This window comes from Peromyscus leucopus, chromosome 19 (assembly GCF_004664715.2).
Source record: "Peromyscus leucopus breed LL Stock chromosome 19, UCI_PerLeu_2.1, whole genome shotgun sequence".
NCBI lineage: Eukaryota > Metazoa > Chordata > Mammalia > Rodentia > Cricetidae > Peromyscus > Peromyscus leucopus.
The window spans coordinates 37,448,039-37,469,696 of NC_051079.1; the positions used below are offsets into that span (position 1 = coordinate 37,448,039).

The following is a 21,658-nucleotide window of genomic DNA, read 5'->3' on the forward strand; positions in this document are numbered from 1 at the left end:
AAGTAAACGGTGTGTTTAGTTCTTTCATGTCATCACTTACGTTCTTATAGAAGCTCTTAAGCCACTTTGGCCAAAAACCAGAAGATTATGTCCACAGCAAACACATTAAGAAATTTTGCCTCTAGTTATCTTCTAGGAAACAACTTTTTTTTTTTTTTTGCTATGTCTCATGTCCCTGGTTTAAGGGTCAGGAGATTATGGCCAGTCCCTCTGACTAAATCCACTCCTATTCCTGCTTTTGTCAGTTTTATTAGCTCAGCCATAAATAATCATTTGCAGATAAGGATAAGACTTTAATGGTTGAATAATTATCTCTATGCAGAATCTAAAATGCTGTGAAACCTATCCTATCATCACTTAAAAAGTGTTAAATTTTAGTCCACTGTGATACGTGCTTTAATCTCACCACTAGGGAAGCAGAGACAGAAATTGGTGGGTTTTTGTGAGTTTGAGGTCAGCCTGATCTATAGTTAGTTCCACACCAACCATAATTATATGATGAGACCCTGTCTCAAACACACAAAACAAAACCAAAAACCAGAAAAAAGTTTCAGATTTTGTAGCACTCAAATAAAGGTTGTTCAGCTTACCTGCTTTCCTACTACAATGACTTAGTCACAGAAACCATATTGTCCACTAATCCTAAACTATTAATGATCCTTTATTTAAAAAAAAAAAAAAAAAAAAAAAAACTCTTTAGTTGCTCTCCTAGATCATGGGGTGAAATCCTAGCTAAATTTTTTTTAATAAACACTGGTATATGCTAAGGAAATGTCAAGTTAATCAGAAATCTCGGAGGTAAATAATTAAGTCTATTGTACCTATAGATCCAGAAATCATCTGGCACTGTCTGTGAAGAGGCTTTGGCAGTACTTGGTGAAACAGGAAGAAATTCAAGAAACTTTTATCAGAAATATATTCACAAAGAAACGATGTCTAAATGAGGTTTGTAGATTTTAAAACTCTGCTATTTTATTACTAAAGTTTCATATTATACTGCAGTCATTAAAATAATTGAAGTTTGCAAGGGTTTTTTTTTTTGAAAATTCATTTGATAGCATAAACATTTAATTGATGTTTAGAAAGATTTGTTAAAAGGAAAGGGACAATATTTTCACATATCAATTTAATTAATGTTCTTTGAACTTTTTTTCCTAAAGTAGATATTGAGTTAAGATTCTGATTTTTGCATATTGTGTTTTGCATTGTAATGACCAGTTTCTTAAGAGACATTTCCTATGATTTTCACATGATAGTTAAGAGAAGTCTACCTTAGAATTAGTTGAAACTGGGTTTACCTCCTGGAAACATTCTGAATATGCATATTTTCTTCTAGGAATTATATATAAATAAAGGAAACTTTACAAATCCAAACTAGTTTATAATTAAACTGTAATAGCTTGATTATACCTTGATATCGTTACAATGGGTTTTTTTGTTTGTTTTTATTGGTTTTTTATTTGAGGAGAGGGATCATTAGTCCACGGCTACTAAAATATATATTTGATAACGTGAAGATCTTGCCATCTGAATATAAATGAACATCTCTTTTCCTTTTTTCATTGAAAATGCTTTGCAACTAAAAATTATAAGGTGAACCTAAACAGTAGACATAGTTATAAATAGCCAGTTTTTCCTCTAGAGTCATTAACAGAGTCTATAAATGAAAGAACATGGTCATTAGTCTGAAAACAAAGTTTGTACTGGTTTTGAAGTGGGAGGAATGAAATAGCTATATGGTTGAAAAATTAAGAAAATAGAAGGGCTTCATAATAGACAAGGAAAAAACAAGATACCATCAAATGTCAAATAAAAGGAAATTTTCATACATAATTGTCTTTCAATTAAAGTACTAAAGTGTTTAAATTTTTTTACTTCTGGAAATTATAATGTACTTACATCATGTCCCCCTCCCTTAGTACCAAATTATAAATAAACAACTGGGTGTGTTATTTACTATCTGCTGTGTTCATACCACAAAAAAAATATACACTTTTGCTAATTAAGAATTTAAAGGTGAATTTTTTAATAGTATATTGAAATCTAAGCAGACATAAATGTCATTTCCCTATTAACATAACTAAAATATGATTATATGTTTACTATGTGAGTTATCACTAAAACAGTTCAAGAAAATGGATATAGTTAACAGTGGCTGTGTTAGACAAGAATATATGTCTAATTAAACTGTTTAGTAAAAAGGTATATTTTATCTTTAATGTCTTTTCCTAAAATAAATTATAATTTATAGCTTTCTTATGTAATAAGGTACTGCTACATTGTCCTAGATTTTAACAGCTCACTCTGCTTGCTCCTTTTCCTGTAGTATGCCTTTTAACATGCATGAAGATTTGATGTCTCAATGCTTTAGCATAAGAAATAGAGTGGTGTTAACCATGCCGTATCATACAGAATAACAGTTAATGCGTAAACTTAACACATTTTTGTTTTAACTATCTTATTTTATTGATGTGGAGTTACAATTGGTTTAATGTTTGTCTAATACAATATTGACATTTAGAATTTTTTATTTTTTTATTTATTTTTATTTTTGAGACAGGGTTTCTCTGTGTAGCTTTGGAGCCTGTCCTGGATCTCACTCTGTTGACCAGTCTGGCCTGGAACTCACAGAGATCCGCCTGCTTCTGCCTCCCAAGTGCTGGGATTAAAGGTGTGCACCACCACCGCCCAGCCTTTTATTACAGTTTTAAATCAAAAGAATGAGCATAAGTATTAACTAACAGTTTTCATAGCATCAGTTTTTTTCTAAATTTTTTAATCTGCAAAACAACTATTTAACTCCTTTACAATTTTTTTATAATAAACTTAAACACTGGCACAATCATTGAAAGTTATGAAGAACTCTGTTGTGGTGGAGTTTTTTGTTTGTTTTTTATAAAGGAAAATGAATTTAATTACACTTTTGCTAAATGAAGGACACAGGTGGCTAATGTCCACCCCATGCTGCCTGTGTCCATTTTATAATTTATAGGAAGCCATAATACAAAAGCTAGCACAAAGTGTAAATTTAGACAGGTTAGCTAGTCCTTTTCTGGGGGGGGGGAGGTGAAGGGGTAGAAGGATGGGAAAAGAGATAAAGTTCAGGGGCCCCATCCCAGGTTGCCTCTATTGTCTCCATTTTCTCATTCTCAGCTACAGACACAGATTTTTATTCTGGACTAAAGAGAAAATGAGGTCTTAAAAGATCCCCTTTTTTTCAAAGAAAAAGGTTTTGGGTTTTGTGGGATGCAGGCTCCCTACTCATTTTCCATTCTGGACCTAGCAGTAAGAATTTGTAATTGCCTTGTAGTTTTACTACTAACCATGACACTCTTAATGAGATTTTAATAGAAGATTATTTAAAAAATTAGCTTGGATAGAGTTAAAGTCTTAAATTTATAGAGTTGGGAGAAAATTATTTACTAGGAATTGAATAGCCTGTTTTGGGTATTTATAAAAATGCCTCTTGTATATTATTTTTAATACAATGATCATTAAAGCCATTGTGAATTTAGTTACTCAGAAAATTGATAGATGGCCTGCTGAGTATTTTGATGCTGCCATTGTTTATTCCTTTATGTGATTGAAAATGAAAATTTACCATTTCTTTATCTGACGTTATCATGTTATCTCAGAACTTTTCTTTTCCATTGTAACACAGTTATTCATCATTTTTTTCAAACTAAAATTTCTTCCAAAATTGTTGTATTTGTTTGGAAATTAATTACCCATGATTGTAGGTAAACTACTAGCCATTCTCAACAAAAGTTGGATTTAACAGTAAACATCTTTGCACTTTATTGGTTGATTTAATGTTCTGAGAACTTAAAAGTGCTGACTCAGCTTTCCTCTTTGAATAAGGCTGTATGCCTCCATGCAGGTTATTGACTATTCATGACAACATCAGTAGGAGAGAATCTGAAAGATAGAAATTGGAATTTTCTACTCAGGAGATTTTCTGGAGGAATTCCATGACATGAAAGCAAGCAGTGGTGTTTAAAACAATAGTTTGACTTTGATTTTTAGTTGGCACCAGAAGCTCTAAATTTACACATAGAAGGTGCCTTAGATTTAAAAAAAAAAAAATTCTTTTAATGTCAGCATTATAAAACAAGTGATTAAAAGTAATTATTCATGCAATAGAATAAAATTTATAGTGGTTGATAAGGAATTTTGAGCCTTCAACATTTCCTGCTCCCTAACCAGGCACTCTCCAACACATTCTTTTTAAAATATATGAAATTTAAGAAGATGTCATTTCCATATTCTTTTTTAGTAATTCGATTACAAATATAAGTTTAAAAAATACTTCAGTGTTGTGCATGTTACATCTCATCTTTATTCTTTGACATGTGATTATTCTTTCTTAATGAAGTCATTAGAGGACAACAATGAAACCATCAAAAATTCTATGATGGAGGAGCCAAACATCAATAAGGTACATAATGTCATTCAACTGAAATTAAAAACTGCATTCTGAACCAGAACAAAAAGAAAATTGCATTTTAGTTTTCAACTGGACTTGGTTTCCAATAGAATGAAACTTAACCCCTCAACTTACTGTTTCATCATAACAACTTAAATGTTATAATCATAAAAATTGATCATCTTTTAATAATTAAAAGAATGCAGTTTTTAAAGGAGTTGAATGTTTCCTGTTTTGGCTACAGATTTTTCTGAGTAAATACCTCTGAAGTTTTTAGGGAATGTAATTACATCAAGAGGAATAAAGCATTTGTTCTGTGTTTGCAAGTATCACCTTTGAAAGTCAAACTTATCTCTTATTTGAAAATTATAGCACTTACTATTATATAGTATTTATTTTCCTCTGAAGAATAGCATATAACATATATCTGTGTGCTTGTAAATACCTAAGTTCTTTAGGATTAGAGCAGATAAGAATTTTACAAACATAAATAACTCCTACACTTTCTGTGTCTACAACATTCAGCTATGACTTTTATGTGGATATTTAACTCATTTATCCTAGTCTGTATGTCTTAAGAAATTTTAAGACAATCTCACATCAGTAATTTTTTTTTTGTTTTTTGTTTTTTTTTTTTTTTTTGTTTTTTCGAGACAGGGTTTCTCTGTGTAGCTTTGCGCCTTTCCTGGAACTCACTTGGTAGCCCAGGCTGGCCTCGAACTCACAGAGATCCGCCTGCCTCTGCCTCCCGAGTGCTGGGATTAAAGGCGTGCGCCACCACTGCCCGGCCCTCACATCAGTAATTTTAGGAGAAAATTTTTCTCAAAATATTTTTGTAAGGATAATAATTCTTAATGTTTTGCAAAGGAATCGGGAATAGATTAGTCCTTTGCAATTAATAAAAAACTGACTTGATATCAAGTCTATATTATACCTAAAACTGGTAAAATAAATATTTGCGTGCTCTAAATTTTCTAATGATTTTTGTTTTGAGAGAATACAATTCAATTTTTTTTTTTGGTTAGGTAACAATTTTCTTTCCTTGTATAGTTATACTAAATATTGTCTATCATTGGGCATTCTTTTTCAAATATGTTTCTTTGATACTTTAGGTAAAATATTTGTTTTCTTCACATATGTCTAAAGACTGGTCCATGTTGCCTGAAAATCTAGTCATTATTTGGTTACCATCATAGCTATTTCAGCAGCCAGATACTGCTATACATTAGAAAATGTCTGTATGGAAGCAATGCAAATGGCCAAAAATATTAGAGGAATTCTTTATCCTACTTTGCAAGAGAATACAAATTAAAGCTACTTTTAGAATCCATCTCACCCCAGTTAGAACAGCCATCCTGAAGAATATAAAGCATAACAAATACTGGCAAGGAGAGGGCCAGAGAGAGCCCTACACACTGCAGCCATGGGAGTAAAGATCAGTGCAGCCACTATGGAAATCAGAATGGAAGGGCCTCAGAAAACAAAAAATAACATTCCCCTAGTCCCAGACATCCCACTTCTGCGTACTCCTCAAAGTACTCTTAAGTCAACACCACAGAGATAGTAGCACATCCCTCTTTGTTGCTGTACTATTCACAATAGCTAGCCTAGGTGTGTCTGTCAGGAGATGATTGTTAATGAGGTACATGTACAAAACAAAATTTTACCTATCAGTGAAGAAAAAGTGAAATCATGACACTTGAAGAAAATGGATGCAACTAGAAATCATTATTTTAAGCAAAGTAAGCCAGACTCAGATAAATGTCATGTTTCTTTATATGAAACTGTAAGTAAATGTGTGTGTGTGTGTGTGTGTGTGTGTGTGTGTGTGTGTGTGTGTTTTGTATAGGACATGAAACCAGAAAGGGGATTATGAAATAGAGGCAAACATCTTAAACAAGAAGGAATAGAGGAAAAAGAGGAGGGTATTTATGTGATTGAAAAACCCCTATTCACCCCAGGAGGGTACCATGACAGACAAGGAACATCTCCATTCAAGTCTAGCTTAGTGAAATTGTGAGTTTATTGGGGTTGTTTGCATGAGTAACTCAAAAGCAGCTTCATCACTGAAAAGTGCACCTCACATGGGTGCATCCCTGGAGCTCCCTACCCAATTTAAAATCATGCCCACAAACAGCCTTCTTTGGTCTAGCAGTTCTTGACTGCTTTTAAAACCTTCCAGGAGGGACCTTGTGAACCTTCTTGTAACTCTTTAGTTTCTTGAGCCTTGTAAATTTCATTAGTTTCCCTATCCTTCTAATTTTTGTTGGTTTCTTAAAAGTCTCAAGAGTCTCATCCTTTTGTCTAGGATGGAATGATTCAGTTTGAGGAGATAACTATATGACAAAAGGGAGTGTCCGTGACGTGCAGAGAGGAAAGAAACCAACAAAGGAGGACATTAGGGAAAGAGGAGGGTAGTAGGAAAGGAGACGAATAGAACAAAGTATAATAACACACATGTGAAAATGTGCTAAGGAATCTTTATATGGTGCCTTTAAAAACTAAAAAAAAAATATTTTGTGAACTTAAATAACCACATATTTAAAGTATCTAGCTTGCTCAGTTTAACCATCACCACCTTCAAGATGGTTATACACATCAACTCTCACATTTTAATCTTTCCTTTTTCCATCCTTCTCATCTCTTTCCTTTTCTTCCCCAAGTAGCTAAAATGTGTTGATTAATTTTCATCTTCAGAAATTATATGTAGGTGAAGTCATGTTATTCTGTTATTTTATTTTTGCTGTTGTATTTAAGACAGAACCTCATTCTGAAGCCAAGACCAGCCAGGTGCTCACTGTGTAGCCCCTGCTGACCTCATACTTCCTGCCTTAGCCTCTCAGGTGCTGGAGACTGCAGACATATGCCACCATGCCTGGCTTGGTTTCTTTATTTTTTGACCTGTGCTCTTTTACTTAGCATAATTATTTTAAGATTCCTCCATGTTCTGTGTTTTCATAATTCATTCTTATTTTTGATACTCATTGTGTGGCTGTATCATAATCTGTTTATCTTTTTACCTAATAATTTTGAAGCAATTTCAAGTAAGGCTGCCGTGAAAATTGGGTCTTTGCATATAGGCATTTCTTACTCTGTAAATGCCTAGGAGTAGATAGCTGAACTACATAGTAGACATAGATTTTTGCAGCACCAGAGATTGATGCAAGGCCATAGCCTTGGTATGTTTTAACTTTTTAAAAAATTGTCTTTTCCTGGGTGAATATACCATTTTACATTCTTACCAGCAGTGTGTAAGATTGCAGTTACCTTTCATTTTTACATATGACATCAGAGGCTTTTAAATTTTAGTAATCATGATAGTTTATTGTGGTTTTAATTTCTATTAAGAGCCTGTTCACATTATCCTTTCTTGAAATTGCCATTTCTCCATTTTCATACTGCAGATATCATGACCAAAGTATCTAATTTAAGAAACAAAATATCAGTCCTTTTAATGTCCCTTTGATTCCCTCTCTATTCACTAGGTGTCAGAACCTTATATAGTTAGATATTGTCTTTAGCTCATTTGACTTAGGTTGCCCTGGTCGTAATTGGCTTTACAGTTGCCAGTTTCTATCTTCTGTCTTCTTCCATTTAAACTTTCCAGTATCCTTTGATGCTGTTGACCTCTGGCAGTTTCCTAACATTGTTGCTTAACTTAATTTCTATAACACCAAAGTTTCTTGTGTTAGCCATTGTGCTGAGAACTTTTAATCTGCCTTCACTTTAGTAATGAATTGGAACTAGTATGATTTGAAATATACCAGCACACAGATAATACTTAAACCATAAGATCGGCCAGAAAGGAAAGCTGAGCTGAGTTCTTAGCATCTGCATACTCATTTTATTGTGTGGATGTATCATAATCTGTTTATCTTTTAACGTAGTGATTTCAGCTGATTGCATTTTGAAGAAATACATTGAATTCATTTATCAGTCTTGAAAACTAGAATCAGCTTTTCTTAAGTCATGCTAAAAGAATACAGCCCATTAGCACAATTTATCCCATTCTAGCCACTTAATACTTGCTCTCCTAATCCACTCTTCCTCAGTTCTCACTTCAGGCATAATCACTTCTTACCTGGTTTTCTGATAGCCATCCTCACATCCTTCATGTTTTTGCTCCTAACACAATTTCCAGAATCCTTTGATGGCCTCTAAACATTCGTGTGACAACTGAATTTTTATTGTAGCCTTTAAGGCCTTTTCACAAGCTGAGCCTGCCTGTTCTGCAGATCTTAAATCCTACTTGTATAGTCATTCTCACATAGAATGTGCTGAAAGCTGTCGAGACGCTAAGCTCAATTTCTTTGCTCACCCCTATGAGATTTGACATGGTGTTCAGAACCTTGGTATTTAAAATACCACCCCTGTTGAATCTCAAGCAGGCAATCTTGACACCATGCTGTTGAGAAACATTGTTTTGGATGAGAGGACAAGAATGTATTCCCATATTGAAAGAGCTTTTTTGAAATTCATTTGTGTCCACTCTCTTTCCATGGTAAAGTTGAGGAAAGCTCTCCACATGAAACTAGCATGTTCCTCTGTCTATTACCAGCAGACGTTTTGTTCTGTGAAAATGTCAGGTCTCTTCTAATGCCTTCAGATTCTTTAGACTCATTAGTGGTTTCTTGGTGTACTTTGTTGATAACCCACAACCACCAGAGTAACCTCTTGATGTACTTTAGATACCAGACAGATAAATGGATTTTCATTTAAAAAAAATACAGAAATGGGTCAGAACTAATACTTGCCTTAGAATTAGACCTTCAACCCAGAATGTTTGATTATCAAACACTGAAATTCTTTTATGTTTGTAAGCAAGTTTTATTTTAGATAGACTATATTTGACATTTATATATCCAGAGACTATAAATATATATACAAACATATATATTATAAATATATAAAGTTTGTTTGTATCAGGGTATATAGGCTTGGTTATTGCATAAGTCTCTGCACCTTACAATTAAAATCATTCTAGAGGCCATTTTTAAAATAAGTTGATTTTTTTCTTTAATCAATGAGCAGGCATTGGTGATATTTTTATCTAAATTTTGTAGAAAATAAGTTTGTTGTATGCTAATTTTAAAATAATGATTTCTGCATTTCATAATGAGGTTTTAAACATTTCTTAGTAACCTATTTTAGAAGATTAAAGGTAAGAATTATAAAATAAATGAAGTAATATTTTAAACAATGTTTCTTTTAATTGCCTGAGCTTTCCAGCTTACTAATTTTGGTAAATGTTGATGTTATAAGTATTCTCTTCTGAATTCTAAGGTGTTATACATATGTACGTACCTTTTCTAGGGTAAACAGAATGTCATATATTTGTCCTTCCTATAAACTCACTTTAATCAATTCAGCTACTAAAGTGAGTTACTGACTTGAGTGAGTTACCATCCCTTCCAGGACTCCAGTTTCTCCTTATTAAATGGACGGTTATTTAGATCAGAAGTCAGTAAACTTCAACGGGCTGGTGAGATCCCAACTGTTGTTAGTCTAAGAACTAAGACTGGCCTTTGGACTTTTTAGTAGGTGGTTTAGAAGGGGAAGCAAAATACCAAAAATATCCAAGAGTGAATCTTTGTGGTCCATAAACCTGAACTCATTGCCACTTGACCTTCCTTGTAATAGTTATAGGGATTATTAAATAATTACATTACTTAGAAACTTGGAACAACTTTATTTCAGTTATTAAAATGTCAGCTAGGTGGTGAATGGTGGTGCCCGCCTTTAATCCCAGGAAAAGATCTGAGTTCAGGGCTAGCCTGGTCTACAGCTTGAGTTCTAGGATAGCCAGGGTGACCCAGAGAAACCTTGTCTTGAAAAAAAAAAAAACGACAAAAATGATTACAATGTTTCGATACTTTAAAGTTAGTTCAGTGTTGCTTTAGGAGATAAACAGCTCAAGAAGTTATATGTTTTATCAACTGTCTTTTTATATATGAAAACTAGCTTGAACAATTCCCCTCGTCAAATTCTTTTCTGGGATAATTAACATATACCATAGTGCTTTGGGATTGATGTCTTTTTAAGCTTTATTAAAATTAATTTGCATATGTTCATTTGTTTTATCAATAAAATAGCAATTTTAACATTATACTTTCTTCTATTTAGATAGAGGCAGATTTGGGATATCCTGGAGGTAAAGCAAGAATTATTCATAAGGAATCTGATATCATTACTGCCTTTGCTGTTAATAAAGTAAGTATGTAGATGTCTTTTCTGTGACTACTAACTATTCCTTGTTGGAGAATACCATATCAGTTTACTCAGTAAAAGTACTCTGCTTCCAGATTTACTTCCCTTTCCTTAAACTCTCAGTAAGAATTTTCTTTTGTAAAACTATTGCATAATTTTCTAATGTAGTTTTGTTATTATATAATTTGGGAGATTATAACTAATAAAATATTTTATTGCTATGCAGAGAACAGTGTTGAGTATTTGAATTCGAAGCAGTAACTTTAAAATATATACAAGATAATACATTAGTTAATCCAAAGAGGGTTTCTAAGGTCTTATATGAATTATTGGACATGATTCTATTTGCTAGAATTTAAATTCATGTATTAGAAATCCAATTTGTATGTTTATGTCATAGTCTTTATTCTTCTGCTTAACATCCTCCTTAGAGGTATCTGTAAGCTCCAGCAGAAGAGGTAGTCTTAAGTGTAATAATCCAAGGGTGAAGTTTGTCTGAATCATATCCCACTTGAATGTCCCCAAATTGCCATACAGCATAGTTTCTGGTGTCTTATTGTTTCTTTTTCTTTCAATTTAGAAAGGTAGGATTATAGTTTTTCATGTATAACCAAAAGATACTTGAAGATAGTGTGTATGCACCTATTTATTTTTAATTTTACAATATTACCCAGCCAGGCCATTTGTGGAACTTCTTGCCTTCAAGTGAGCCTCCTGCTTTAGCCTCCAGGATGCTATTGATAACTGTTATAGGTGTAGGTCTTGGGACACGTAGAAATCTTTCTACCAGTAGATCGTTCATTTTCCTATTTTATACCCATCTTCTCAGTTTTATCTAATTTGTTCTTTAGCCATTCTGTTCTTATAGTTCCCTGCATCCTTCATCTCATCTTCTTCATAAACATCTGTGGACTAGTTATGTTTAGACCAGGCAGAACTGCAGTTAACCCCTTAGGCAGTTCTCACTCTGAATTGTGTGTGTGCGTGCGTGCGTGTGCGTGCATGCGTGTGCGTGCGTGCGTGTGTGTGTGTGTGTGTGTGTGTGTGTGTGTGTGTGTGTGTGTACACGGGTAAATATATACAGTACATACACCAAATGACTGTCCTCACCTTGTAATATCTGCCTTCCCCTTAAAAAAGTATGAGTAACTAGAAATAGTCAGCCACATGCATGAAATCTTTTGTTCACTTGTATAAATGTTGCATAATTATTTCTCTACATTTGATATTATATTTTTACATTCTTCCAAAATTTGTATCTCACAAATATCTCTTGTTTTACATTTCATGTTTTTTAAATGGCCTTAAGATTGAGCTTTTTCCCATTTGTTTCATTGGGTGTTGTCTGTATCAAGAATTATGAATGGTCTGAGACTGTATCTTATATTCAAGCTAACAAGTTAATTTTTTAGCTTATTGGATGCTGTTTGATAACAAAAGAATCCAGTTTCACTGACTAAGGTCAGATAGTTCACGTCTAGCAGCACAAGCACTCACAACAAGATGACTCTTTTCACACTAGTTCTCTGGGCTGCCAGTGACTAGTTTGCTCCTGCCTGCTGCAGAGTGACAAAAGCAGGCCTGTTAGAGCCTGTTGTGCAGAGGGTTGTGTTCCTGAGAAGACCACTGAGTGCAGCGGCCCCAGCTGCTTGCCTGAGTGGCTGCAGCAGGTGTGAGCTGCTGCACCCAACTACTGGGTAGTTTTTTGTTGTACAAATGTTAGGACAGTCAAAGTCATCTGGAAGAGTAGAGAAGCTGTTTGGAAAGAGGAAATGAAGTGGTACATGCATTTTCATTTCTCCTTGGATTTTTGTTAGGTGTACTAGAATTCCTAGAACATAAACATGTCTCTTCAATTCAAGCTTAAGATTATTTTACTAAAAATTTAATTATTAAAGTTAAATTTAAGAGGCTGGAGAGATAGCTCAGTGGTTAAGAGTATGGGCTGCTCTTCCAGAGGACCTAGGTTCAATTTCCAGCACCCACATGGCGACTCACAACTGTCTGTAATACCAGTTCTAGAGGATCTCACAGACATACATGTAGGCAAAACACTATAAAAAAAAATTAAAATTAAAACATTTTCTAAAAAACTAATTTAAAATATTAATTGGTAAAAATGCTTTTGTGTATGTTACTAGAGATTTTCTTCAGAAGTAGCCCATATACCCCTTGGGCTTTTTAATGTAAAAGTTAACATGATTTATTTTTCAGGCAAATAGAAATTGCATAGCAATTGCCTCCAGCCATGATGTACAAGAACTGGATGTTTCTGGAATTTTGGCCACACAGATCTATACATGGGTGGATGATGATGCAGAAACAGAAACCAAAGGGTATTCTTACGCTTTGTTTTTAATTCAGTCCTAGAGTATGAGTGGCTGTATCAACTGAACTGTAACTCTGAAAAGCCTCCTGAAGAGACTTAAGTGCCCTCTTGATGCAGCAGGCAGCACTTGGTCTCAAAAGCAGTGCTCGTAATCATAGGCAGAGTACATGCTGCTGTGACTAGGGGTAGCTAGGTAAGGGACGACAGTGGCTTCTGAAAGGGAATTAGAGATAAGAAAGATAAAGAAAATGGAAATTTTTCAGATACGAAAGTTGTTAGTTAAAGCTGAAGAAAATCAACTTCAAAAGGAATATAAAGTGTTTAAACTTTGACTTGTAAAAAAGAAATGAAGAGCTAGGTGGTGGTGGTGCCTGCCTTTAATCCCAGCACTCAGGAACCAGAAGCAGTCAGATCTCTGTGAGTTCAAGGCCAGCCTGGTCTACAGAGTGAGTTCCAGGACAGGCTCCAGAAAAACCAAAAAAAAAAAAAAAAAAAAAAAAAGATGAAGAAAAAAAAAAATGAAGACCTGATGCTCTGTTTTCACTCTAGTTGGTGTTGCTTTGTAGATCAGAAGACTTCCTGGTGATCCATGCTCGAGATGATTTAACAGCTGTCCAAGGCTCAACTCCATATACCCACAGCAACCCTGGCACTCCCATCAATATGCCATGGCTTGGAAGTACACAGACGGGTAGAGGAGCATCTGTGGTGTGTAGACTTAAAGATACTTAGCCTTACACTTAGTTAGCTTTCCTACATTTTTACCTTTAGGTTAATATATAAAAAGTGATTAACTTAATTTTTAGTTTCTTAAATGCTAGAACTGTATGTTTTAATAATTAAGAATAATGTTTTCATTTGAAAGCATTACTTTTTTTTTTTTTTTTTTTAAAAATATGCTTTTGCCCAGCATGGTGGCACACACCTTCTAATCCCAGCACTTTGAGACAGACAGGTCTCTTTTTTGTTTTTTGGGTTTTTTTGTTTTTTGGTTTTTTGAGACAGGGTTTCTCTGTGTAGCTTTGCGCCTTTCCTGGAACTCACTCTGTAGACCTTGAACTCAAAGAGATCTGCCTGGCTCTGCCTCCCGAGTGCTGGGATTAAAGGCGTGCGCCACAACTGCCCAGCTTTAGACAGGTCTCTTTGAGGCAAGCCTGGTCTACATAGCAGGTTCTTGGACAGCCAGGACGACATTGAGAGACCCTATCAAAATTAAATAAAATAGACTTTGTTTAAAGATGAAAGAACTGCGTTTTCATTAATGATTATTTGAAGCTGTGGGTCGTAGGTAAACCATGCACTATGAAGCTAATATAGTAAGAATGAGGTGAAGTTGTTCTTTTTTCTTTTTCCAGTGCTGAAGTTTAAAAGCAGGGCCTTGTGTTTGTCAGTCAAGCACTATTCTTGAGTTCTAGCCCCAGCCCTACATTTCTTCCTGTGTAAAAAAAAAAAAAAAATTACAATGTTTTGCAGCACATGAAAATTACATAAAGTTAGATTTTTATATCTGTTGGTAAAGTTTTAAAAAATTAGCTATGGCTAATTTTTCATTTTTTTGTGGGTCCTGCTTCTACTCTGCAGTATCAGAACTTGCTGTCTGAAAAAGACACCATGTTGTGCTCATAAAACCCAAGATGTTTATCCAGCTCTTGTAAAAAGCTATACTTAACCCTGTTCTAGATAATATCCTTTAGTAGATACCAATTGAACACTATCCATTTTGAGTATGACATTTTGTAATGCTGGGACATAATATATTTTTTTCAAGAAAAAGTGCAAATTTTCAGAATTGAGCAAAATAAGTTTGTAGTGGTACAGCGTGTATTTAAGCACTGATGCTGTAAGGAGTTATCTATATTTATTCCTCTATGATTTTCCTTTATTAGGCTATAAAAATTGATGCACAGAAGCAAAGAAACCCCTATATTTCTTTAATTAACTTCTAATTGCTAGGGATTTTTTTCCTTTGTTTTATTTTGTTTTTAATGCCCTAAGTGCCATTGAACATTCTGTTTCCTTTGCCAGCCTGCCATTTTTTTTTTTTTTAAGCAATTGATATAAGTAATTGTTCAAGTGAAGACTCGGACATCATTAATAAACCTTTTTTAATCTTCCGTAATGTGCAGTTCCTTTATAGGGAATACAGCTTGGTAGTGCTTTGCTTCACTTGTGGTAGCTGTCCCTATTCATGTTGACTCATTGATCAGATAGATGAAGTTTAATTCAAAAGGTCAAGTGATTCAAATCACTTAGTTAAATTTTTCAAGTGCCAGATTTTTTTAAGGATTAAATTAAATTTGAAACTAGGAATTAGTAATTTTAAAATGAAATGACTAGGTCATTCGAAGATTACAAATCTTAAAATTAAAAGTGACATTGTATTTTAAAGAGAAACTTAAGGGAAATATAGATAAATAATTGGTTTTATTTTTAGCGTGAGCCTTAGATAAAATAGAAGTTTCTCTTTAACCCCCTTTTTGCTGTACCCTATGGTTCCCTCTATTCTACATAAAGCAGTGGGTGTTTCTAAAATGTCATTCAGATTTTCCCTACTCTCAGATTCTGCATTTCCCAATATATCTTTCCAAAACAAATCCTTAACCTGACCTCTAAAACCTTTGCCTGCCTCTAATCCTAGCTCTCCAGTCTACACTTACTCTTTCTGCTCTGTTTAGACTGGCTTTTTGTCACACAGATCCATCCATTGCTGCCATGTTAAAGACTTTGCCTTGCCTTCTCCTTCAAATACTCCTACCTCTGTGTAAGCATTCAGATCCCAACTCAAGATCTCAGGAGATTTCTCTGTAGTTCTTTCAGAAGACATCTGCCCCATCTAGAGTACACCTAGTTTTAATATCTCACCGTGTTATCTTTGTAAAACAAATTAGTTGTTGAAATTATCAGTGCATTATTTAGTTGTCCCTTTCCTGTAAACAGAAACTTTTGGAGGGTTTGCCTGCCTCATAAGTGGATGTGCTGGACACATGTTAGTGTTCAAAAATCGTTCTTTATACACCAAAGCATTATAATTTAGAAATTTGACTTTGGAATTCCCTTTACAGTTGAATGTTCTTCCTAGGCAAATCTTAGGGGTGATTTTTTTAAAAAATTTTATTTCATTCAATATATTTTGATTATATTCTTTCCACTGTCCAGCTTCTTCCAGATCATTCTTATTTCCCTACCCCCATTTTCATGCTTTCTCTCGCTCTCGCTCTCTCACTCTCAAAAATAAAAAAGAAGGAAGAAAATCAAAACAAGACAAAAAAAAAAAAGAATACTAAAACAAAGCAAAAAATACACAAAATACATGGAGTCTGTTTTATGTTGACCAGCTATACCTGGGCATCAGCCTGCCCTGGAATGTGGTTGATAGATCCAATGACAGTCCAGTGGAGAAAACTAATTTTCCCTTTGCTAGCAAATAGGAATTGCAGATAGCTTCTTTATGAGCGGTAGGACTTTGTGTCAAGTTTCCTTTCTCCATGCTGTTATTGTGTCTGGTTTGAACTTGTGCAGGTCTTACGCTTGCTGTCAGAGTCTTTGTGAGCATATATGTATCAGCTCTATTGTGTTTAGAAAACGCTGTTTCCTTGCAATTATCCACTACCTATGGCTCTGAAAAACTTTCTGCCTCCTTTTAATGTGAATCTTTGAGCTTTGAATAGGGAGAGGTTTTATAAAGATATCCCATTCTTGACTGAATGCTCCAAAGTGTCTGTCTCTATATATTGTACAGTTGTGGGTTTCTGTGTTCCCATCCACTGCAAGAAAAAGCTTCTGAAACTTGTCTTATGAGGGTTGAGCAAGGCCCTGATCTATGGGTATAGTGATATGTCATTAGTAGTCATTTTATTGCTGTGTTCCTTCCACAGAATAATGATAGTAAGTTTTTCCCTAGGCACATGAACTATTGAATTTCAAGGTTTTTTTTTTATTATTATTATTATTATTTTTTTTCAAGAGAGAGTTTCTCTGTGTAACAGCCCTACTGTCCTGGAACTCACTGGCCTTGACCACTAGACCAGGCTGGCCTTGAACTCACAAGCTCCACCTGCCTCTGCCTCCCAAGTGCTGAGATTAAAGGCATGTGCCACCACCACCTGAATTTCAAGGTTTGAATTCTAACCAAAAATTGGTTGGTTACTCCCTTAATATTGCACCAATATATCTTGTAGGCAGGTCACTGTTCTAGGTCACATGTTTTGTAACTGGGTGAGGTTGATGATTACTTTTCTCTTCCAGTATCATGAAAAGTACCTCATAAGTAGTGAGTATGTGTGAAGCTTCTAGTTGGGCACCAGTTAAGTTTCTCCATGTTCAATGACACAAGTAAGTGTTGTCTTCAACAATAGGGACTTACTGTCAGGTTATCAATAGATTTGACAATTGTCTGTGGTATTAAGAGTCTATGGAATGTATTTGGCTAACATCTCTATAAGATACATTTATCCCACAGGGGAGTTTACTTGGTGACATAAAATGTCTAACTGGGGCATTGTCATCCCTATTTTATAGTGACTCCACTTTCATATATGTGTATATTTTAGGAAGCTTCTATGGTAGTAGGTTAATTGTCCCTTCCCATATTCCCTCCTTTCCCCTTTTCTCTCACCCATCTTGACATTTAATTCTATTCTAGTTTCCCCTTTATCTCTTTATTACACTATATTCTATTTATTTTTCTTTGGAAAATCTCTTCCTTAGTCCTTATGAGCTACCTAACCTCTGTGGTTATTGTAATTGAAGTGCATATTTAAAGCTTAAAAGCTAACATCCACAAATAAGCTAAAGTATGCAACATTTATCTTTTGAGATCTGTTTTATCTCACTCAGGATGATTGTTTCTAGCTTGATTTTCCTTCAATTTCATAGTATCATTTTCTTAAATAGCCAAATAATATTTCAATTCTGCAGATATACCACATTTTCAGTATACATTCATTAGTTGATAGACATTTAATCTTTCCAATTTGTGGTTGTTACGAGTTGAGCAGCAATGAACATAGATGAGCAAATATCTCTGTAGTAGGATGTATATGCCCAAAGGTGGTATAGCCTGGCTCTTGAGATAGATCAATTCTTAGCTTACTCAGGAACCTCCACACTGATTTCTATGTTGCTGTACCAGTTTGCACTCCCACCAGCAGTAAATAAGTGTTTCCCTTTTCTTGAATCATTCCAGAGTGTGCTTTCACTTGTTTTATTAATCTTGGTCGTTGACTGGGGTAAGATGAAATCTCAAGTAATTTTAATTTGCATTTCCCTGATGACTAAGGATGTTGAACCTTTTTTTTAAGTATGTGTTTTTCATCTTTTGAGAACTCTCTATATGGTTCTATACCTCATTTTTAAATAGGTTCATTTGTTTCTTGATTTTTATTTTTAATTGAAAATAGATTTTCTTTCATACGATATATTCTGATTATGTTTTCCCCTCTCCCAGCTCCTCCCCACTTCCCTACAAACTCGAGTCCACACCCTTTCTTTCTTTCTCTCATTAGAAAACAAACAAGCATCTGAATAATAATAGTGATAATAATGAAATAAAAATAAACAACCCAGAATAGGGGAAAATGAACCAACAGGACAAAAAGAGTCAAAGAAAAAAGTACAAGAAACACAGACACTGAGACACGCCTATTTGCACATATAGAAAACCTATAAAAATAGAATCAGAAACCACAATATGTAAGATCTGTGAGGTTTTTTTTTTGTTTTTTTTTTTTTTTTTTAATTGCTCTGACAAAGCATTATGAGACAAAAAACCTCCAAAAATACCATTGAGTTGGGTTTGTGTTGACCATCTACTGCTAGGCATGGGCCTGCCCTTAGTCTGCTTTTGTGTATTCAGGGAGACTCCATTGGAGAGAACTGAGTTTTCTTTGCATGTGATTATCAACTGGAGATAGCTTCTGGTTTGTGGATGGAGGCTTGTATCTACTTCCGCTCTCAGCACTGGGGCACTATCTGGCTTAGACTTGTGCATGCTACCACAGTCTCTGTGATTTCATGTGTATGTCAATCCTGTTGTGTCTACAAAGCCTTGTTTCCTTGCTATCCTTCCTGGCTCTTAACAATCTTTCTGCCTCCTCTTCTGTAGAGTTCCCAGCCGTGAAGAGAGGGCAAAGTGTAATCAGAATATATTATATGAAAGGAACTCTATTATTTACTGGAGACACCTTCACTTAGAACTGAGTGTTCCAAGATCTCTGACTCTTAGACACTGTCCAGTTGTGGGTCTCTATTTGTTCCCGTCTACTGCAGGAAGAAGCCTCACTGATAATGGCTGAGCAAGGAACTGATCTATGAGTATAGCAGAATGTCATTGGGAGTCATTTTCTTGCTATGCTCCATTGACAGAACAGTAGTATTTCATTTTCCCTAGGTCTGTGGCCTATCTAGTCTCAGGATCATGACCATCATTTAGTCAGGTCACCATTGTAAATAGCAGGGTTTTAGCTGGGTTGGTGTTTACCTTTCTCTTCTGGTAGCATGCAGAGTACTTTCCAGTACACTAGTCAGTAGGGGCTCTATGTAGGCACCAGCTGTCAACTAATCTATGTTCAGTGATTGTGTAGATATTGTCTTCAGCAATAGGGAATTACCATATTGATGGCTTTTTAATTGGAAGTCATTCTGATTCATGATTACAAAAAAGATACTAGTAAAATAAGGTGGTTCTTTTTATATGAATCTTTTCAAATAGCTAATGGTTTCTGTATTTTCTATTACATGCTTTCAGAAAAACTTTTAATCTGTGTTTTATTTTTTCCTAATATTTTGGTCACGAACAAAAGAATAAGAACCTTTAGACATATATTTAATTAAAAATACAGGATTTGGTAGACATGATGGATATGCCTATAATTATCCCAGCACTCAGGAGGCTGAGGCAAAGGGTTGCAAGTTACAGGTGAGCCTGGGCTATACAACAAAGTTCTTGTCTCTGGCTGGCGAGATGGCTCCGTGGTTGAGGGCACTGGTTGTTCTTCCAGAGGACCTGAGTTCATTTTCAGAACCTACACGGCAGCTCACAACCATCTGTAACTACAGTTCCAGGGGATCCAATACCCTCACACAGACATGAATGCAGACAAAACACCAATGCACATAAAATAAAATTAAATTAAATCTTTTTTTAAAAAAGTCTGTCTCACTGGGCGGTGTTGGCACACGCCTTTAATCCCAGCACTCAGGAGGCAGAGGCAGGCGGATCTCTGTGAGTTCGAGGCCATCCTGGTCTCCAAAGCAAGTTCCAGGAAAGATGCGAAGCTACACAGAGAAACCCTCTCTTGGAAAAAAAAAAAAAGTCTGTCTCTGTCCCAACCCTACCCCCAAACGAAGTAAATGGACTTAGTTGTGAGGTTTAAAGTAATAGTCATATATTCAAGTTTTGTTGTCTGGAGAATTAAAAAAAAAATTTTTTTCTTAATCCTATCTTGTTACTGAATGATCAGTTCTAATACTTGTTAATAGCAACTTCTGTTCTGGAATAGAATGCATCCACGGGGATCTTTCCATTCCTGTCACTTACCAGATCTTATGGCCTACTTTCTTGCTACCCTTACCAGTTCCACACATCTTCACAACTTTATCGCTATTTAAGCAATTTAAAATCCAAAAGAACAACTAAAAAGTTTACTGCAAGATTAATGCACAAATGTAAACTAACATGTAACTATAGCTCCCTTTAATTTTACAGTTATTTTACTCTTATTTGACAGGCTAGTTAAATCATTCAAAAGAATGCTTTAAAATGAATCAGTTGTCAAGAAAGGAGAGGAGTAAATTCTTGAGAAGACTGATTCTTAAGTTTCTCTTGTTTTAGCCAAAAGAAGGGGGAGGGGTATTTATTGGAGGTATTGATTAACCGGTAGATTGAAACTGTGTATGTGGTATATGTGTTTCTGTGTGTTGCTGAAGATTTAAATCAGAACCTAACTCATAATTAGCAAGTGCTCTATGACTGAACCATATATCCAGCCCTACAACTTAAAATTCTAGTCCTCTTTTTATTGTTACTATAAAATATTTCTTCTTTTACCAGATGACTAAGAAAGCCATTAATAATGTCAGAAGAATGACATCACATCCAACTCTTCCTTACTGTAAGTTGACAATGATGACCAGTGATTCTCTTATTTTTACATTTTTTTTAATATAAATTGTATAAGGAATTCATGGAAAGCTTCTAGTTTCAATCAAAAGATAGTTTTTATCCAATTTAACTTATTTTTCATAGATGGGTTGAGGTTATACTAATTTTATCAGCTTGTCTCTTATCAGGTATGTTAATAGTAGTCGTAAGGGGTTGTTAGTAAAATAGCTTAAAGTAGGAGATACATTTTTTTCAGCTCTTCTTTCTAGAAATCTCAAGTTTCTTTTGTTGTAGCCAAAATAAAATAAAATAAAATTTTTTTTTAAAAAATTAGAAGTATTGATTAACTGGTGGTTGAAATATATGTTAGTATATAATTATCCTAGGTTTTAAAAAATATTTTTATGTCATTCTCTTAACAATTATGAGTATAATTAAAATGTATAAAAATTTTAATTGCCTTTTTTCATAGACAATTGTCCAATAAAATAAAATTAACAAAGTTCTGTGTTTTTTTCTGCTGTGTTTTTTTCTGCTGTACTACAATGTGTGCTGTAAGTATCTGCTATCTAAATTGCATACTTTGTCAAATAAA

At 34.6% G+C, this 21,658-nt stretch overlaps 1 protein-coding gene across 4 annotated transcripts in view; it reads left to right on the forward strand.

Moving 5' to 3' along the window:
- Dmxl1 (Dmx like 1) overlaps window positions 1-21,658 on the forward strand; it is a 150,353-nt gene that overhangs the window by 108,736 nt on the left and 19,959 nt on the right. For 2 of the 4 annotated variants that reach the window (XM_028871805.2, XM_028871807.2), the window contains 6 exons: window positions 828-945; window positions 4,376-4,438; window positions 10,550-10,636; window positions 12,848-12,969; window positions 13,529-13,670; window positions 21,013-21,073. In XM_028871805.2, the coding sequence (XP_028727638.1) occupies window positions 828-945; window positions 4,376-4,438; window positions 10,550-10,636; window positions 12,848-12,969; window positions 13,529-13,670; window positions 21,013-21,073 (593 nt within the window). Of the gene's footprint in view, window positions 1-827; window positions 946-4,375; window positions 4,439-10,549; window positions 10,637-12,847; window positions 12,970-13,528; window positions 13,671-17,207; window positions 17,290-21,012; window positions 21,074-21,658 lie in introns of those variants that run through there. The other 2 variants (XM_037197142.1, XM_028871806.2) reach the window with 2 other exon arrangements.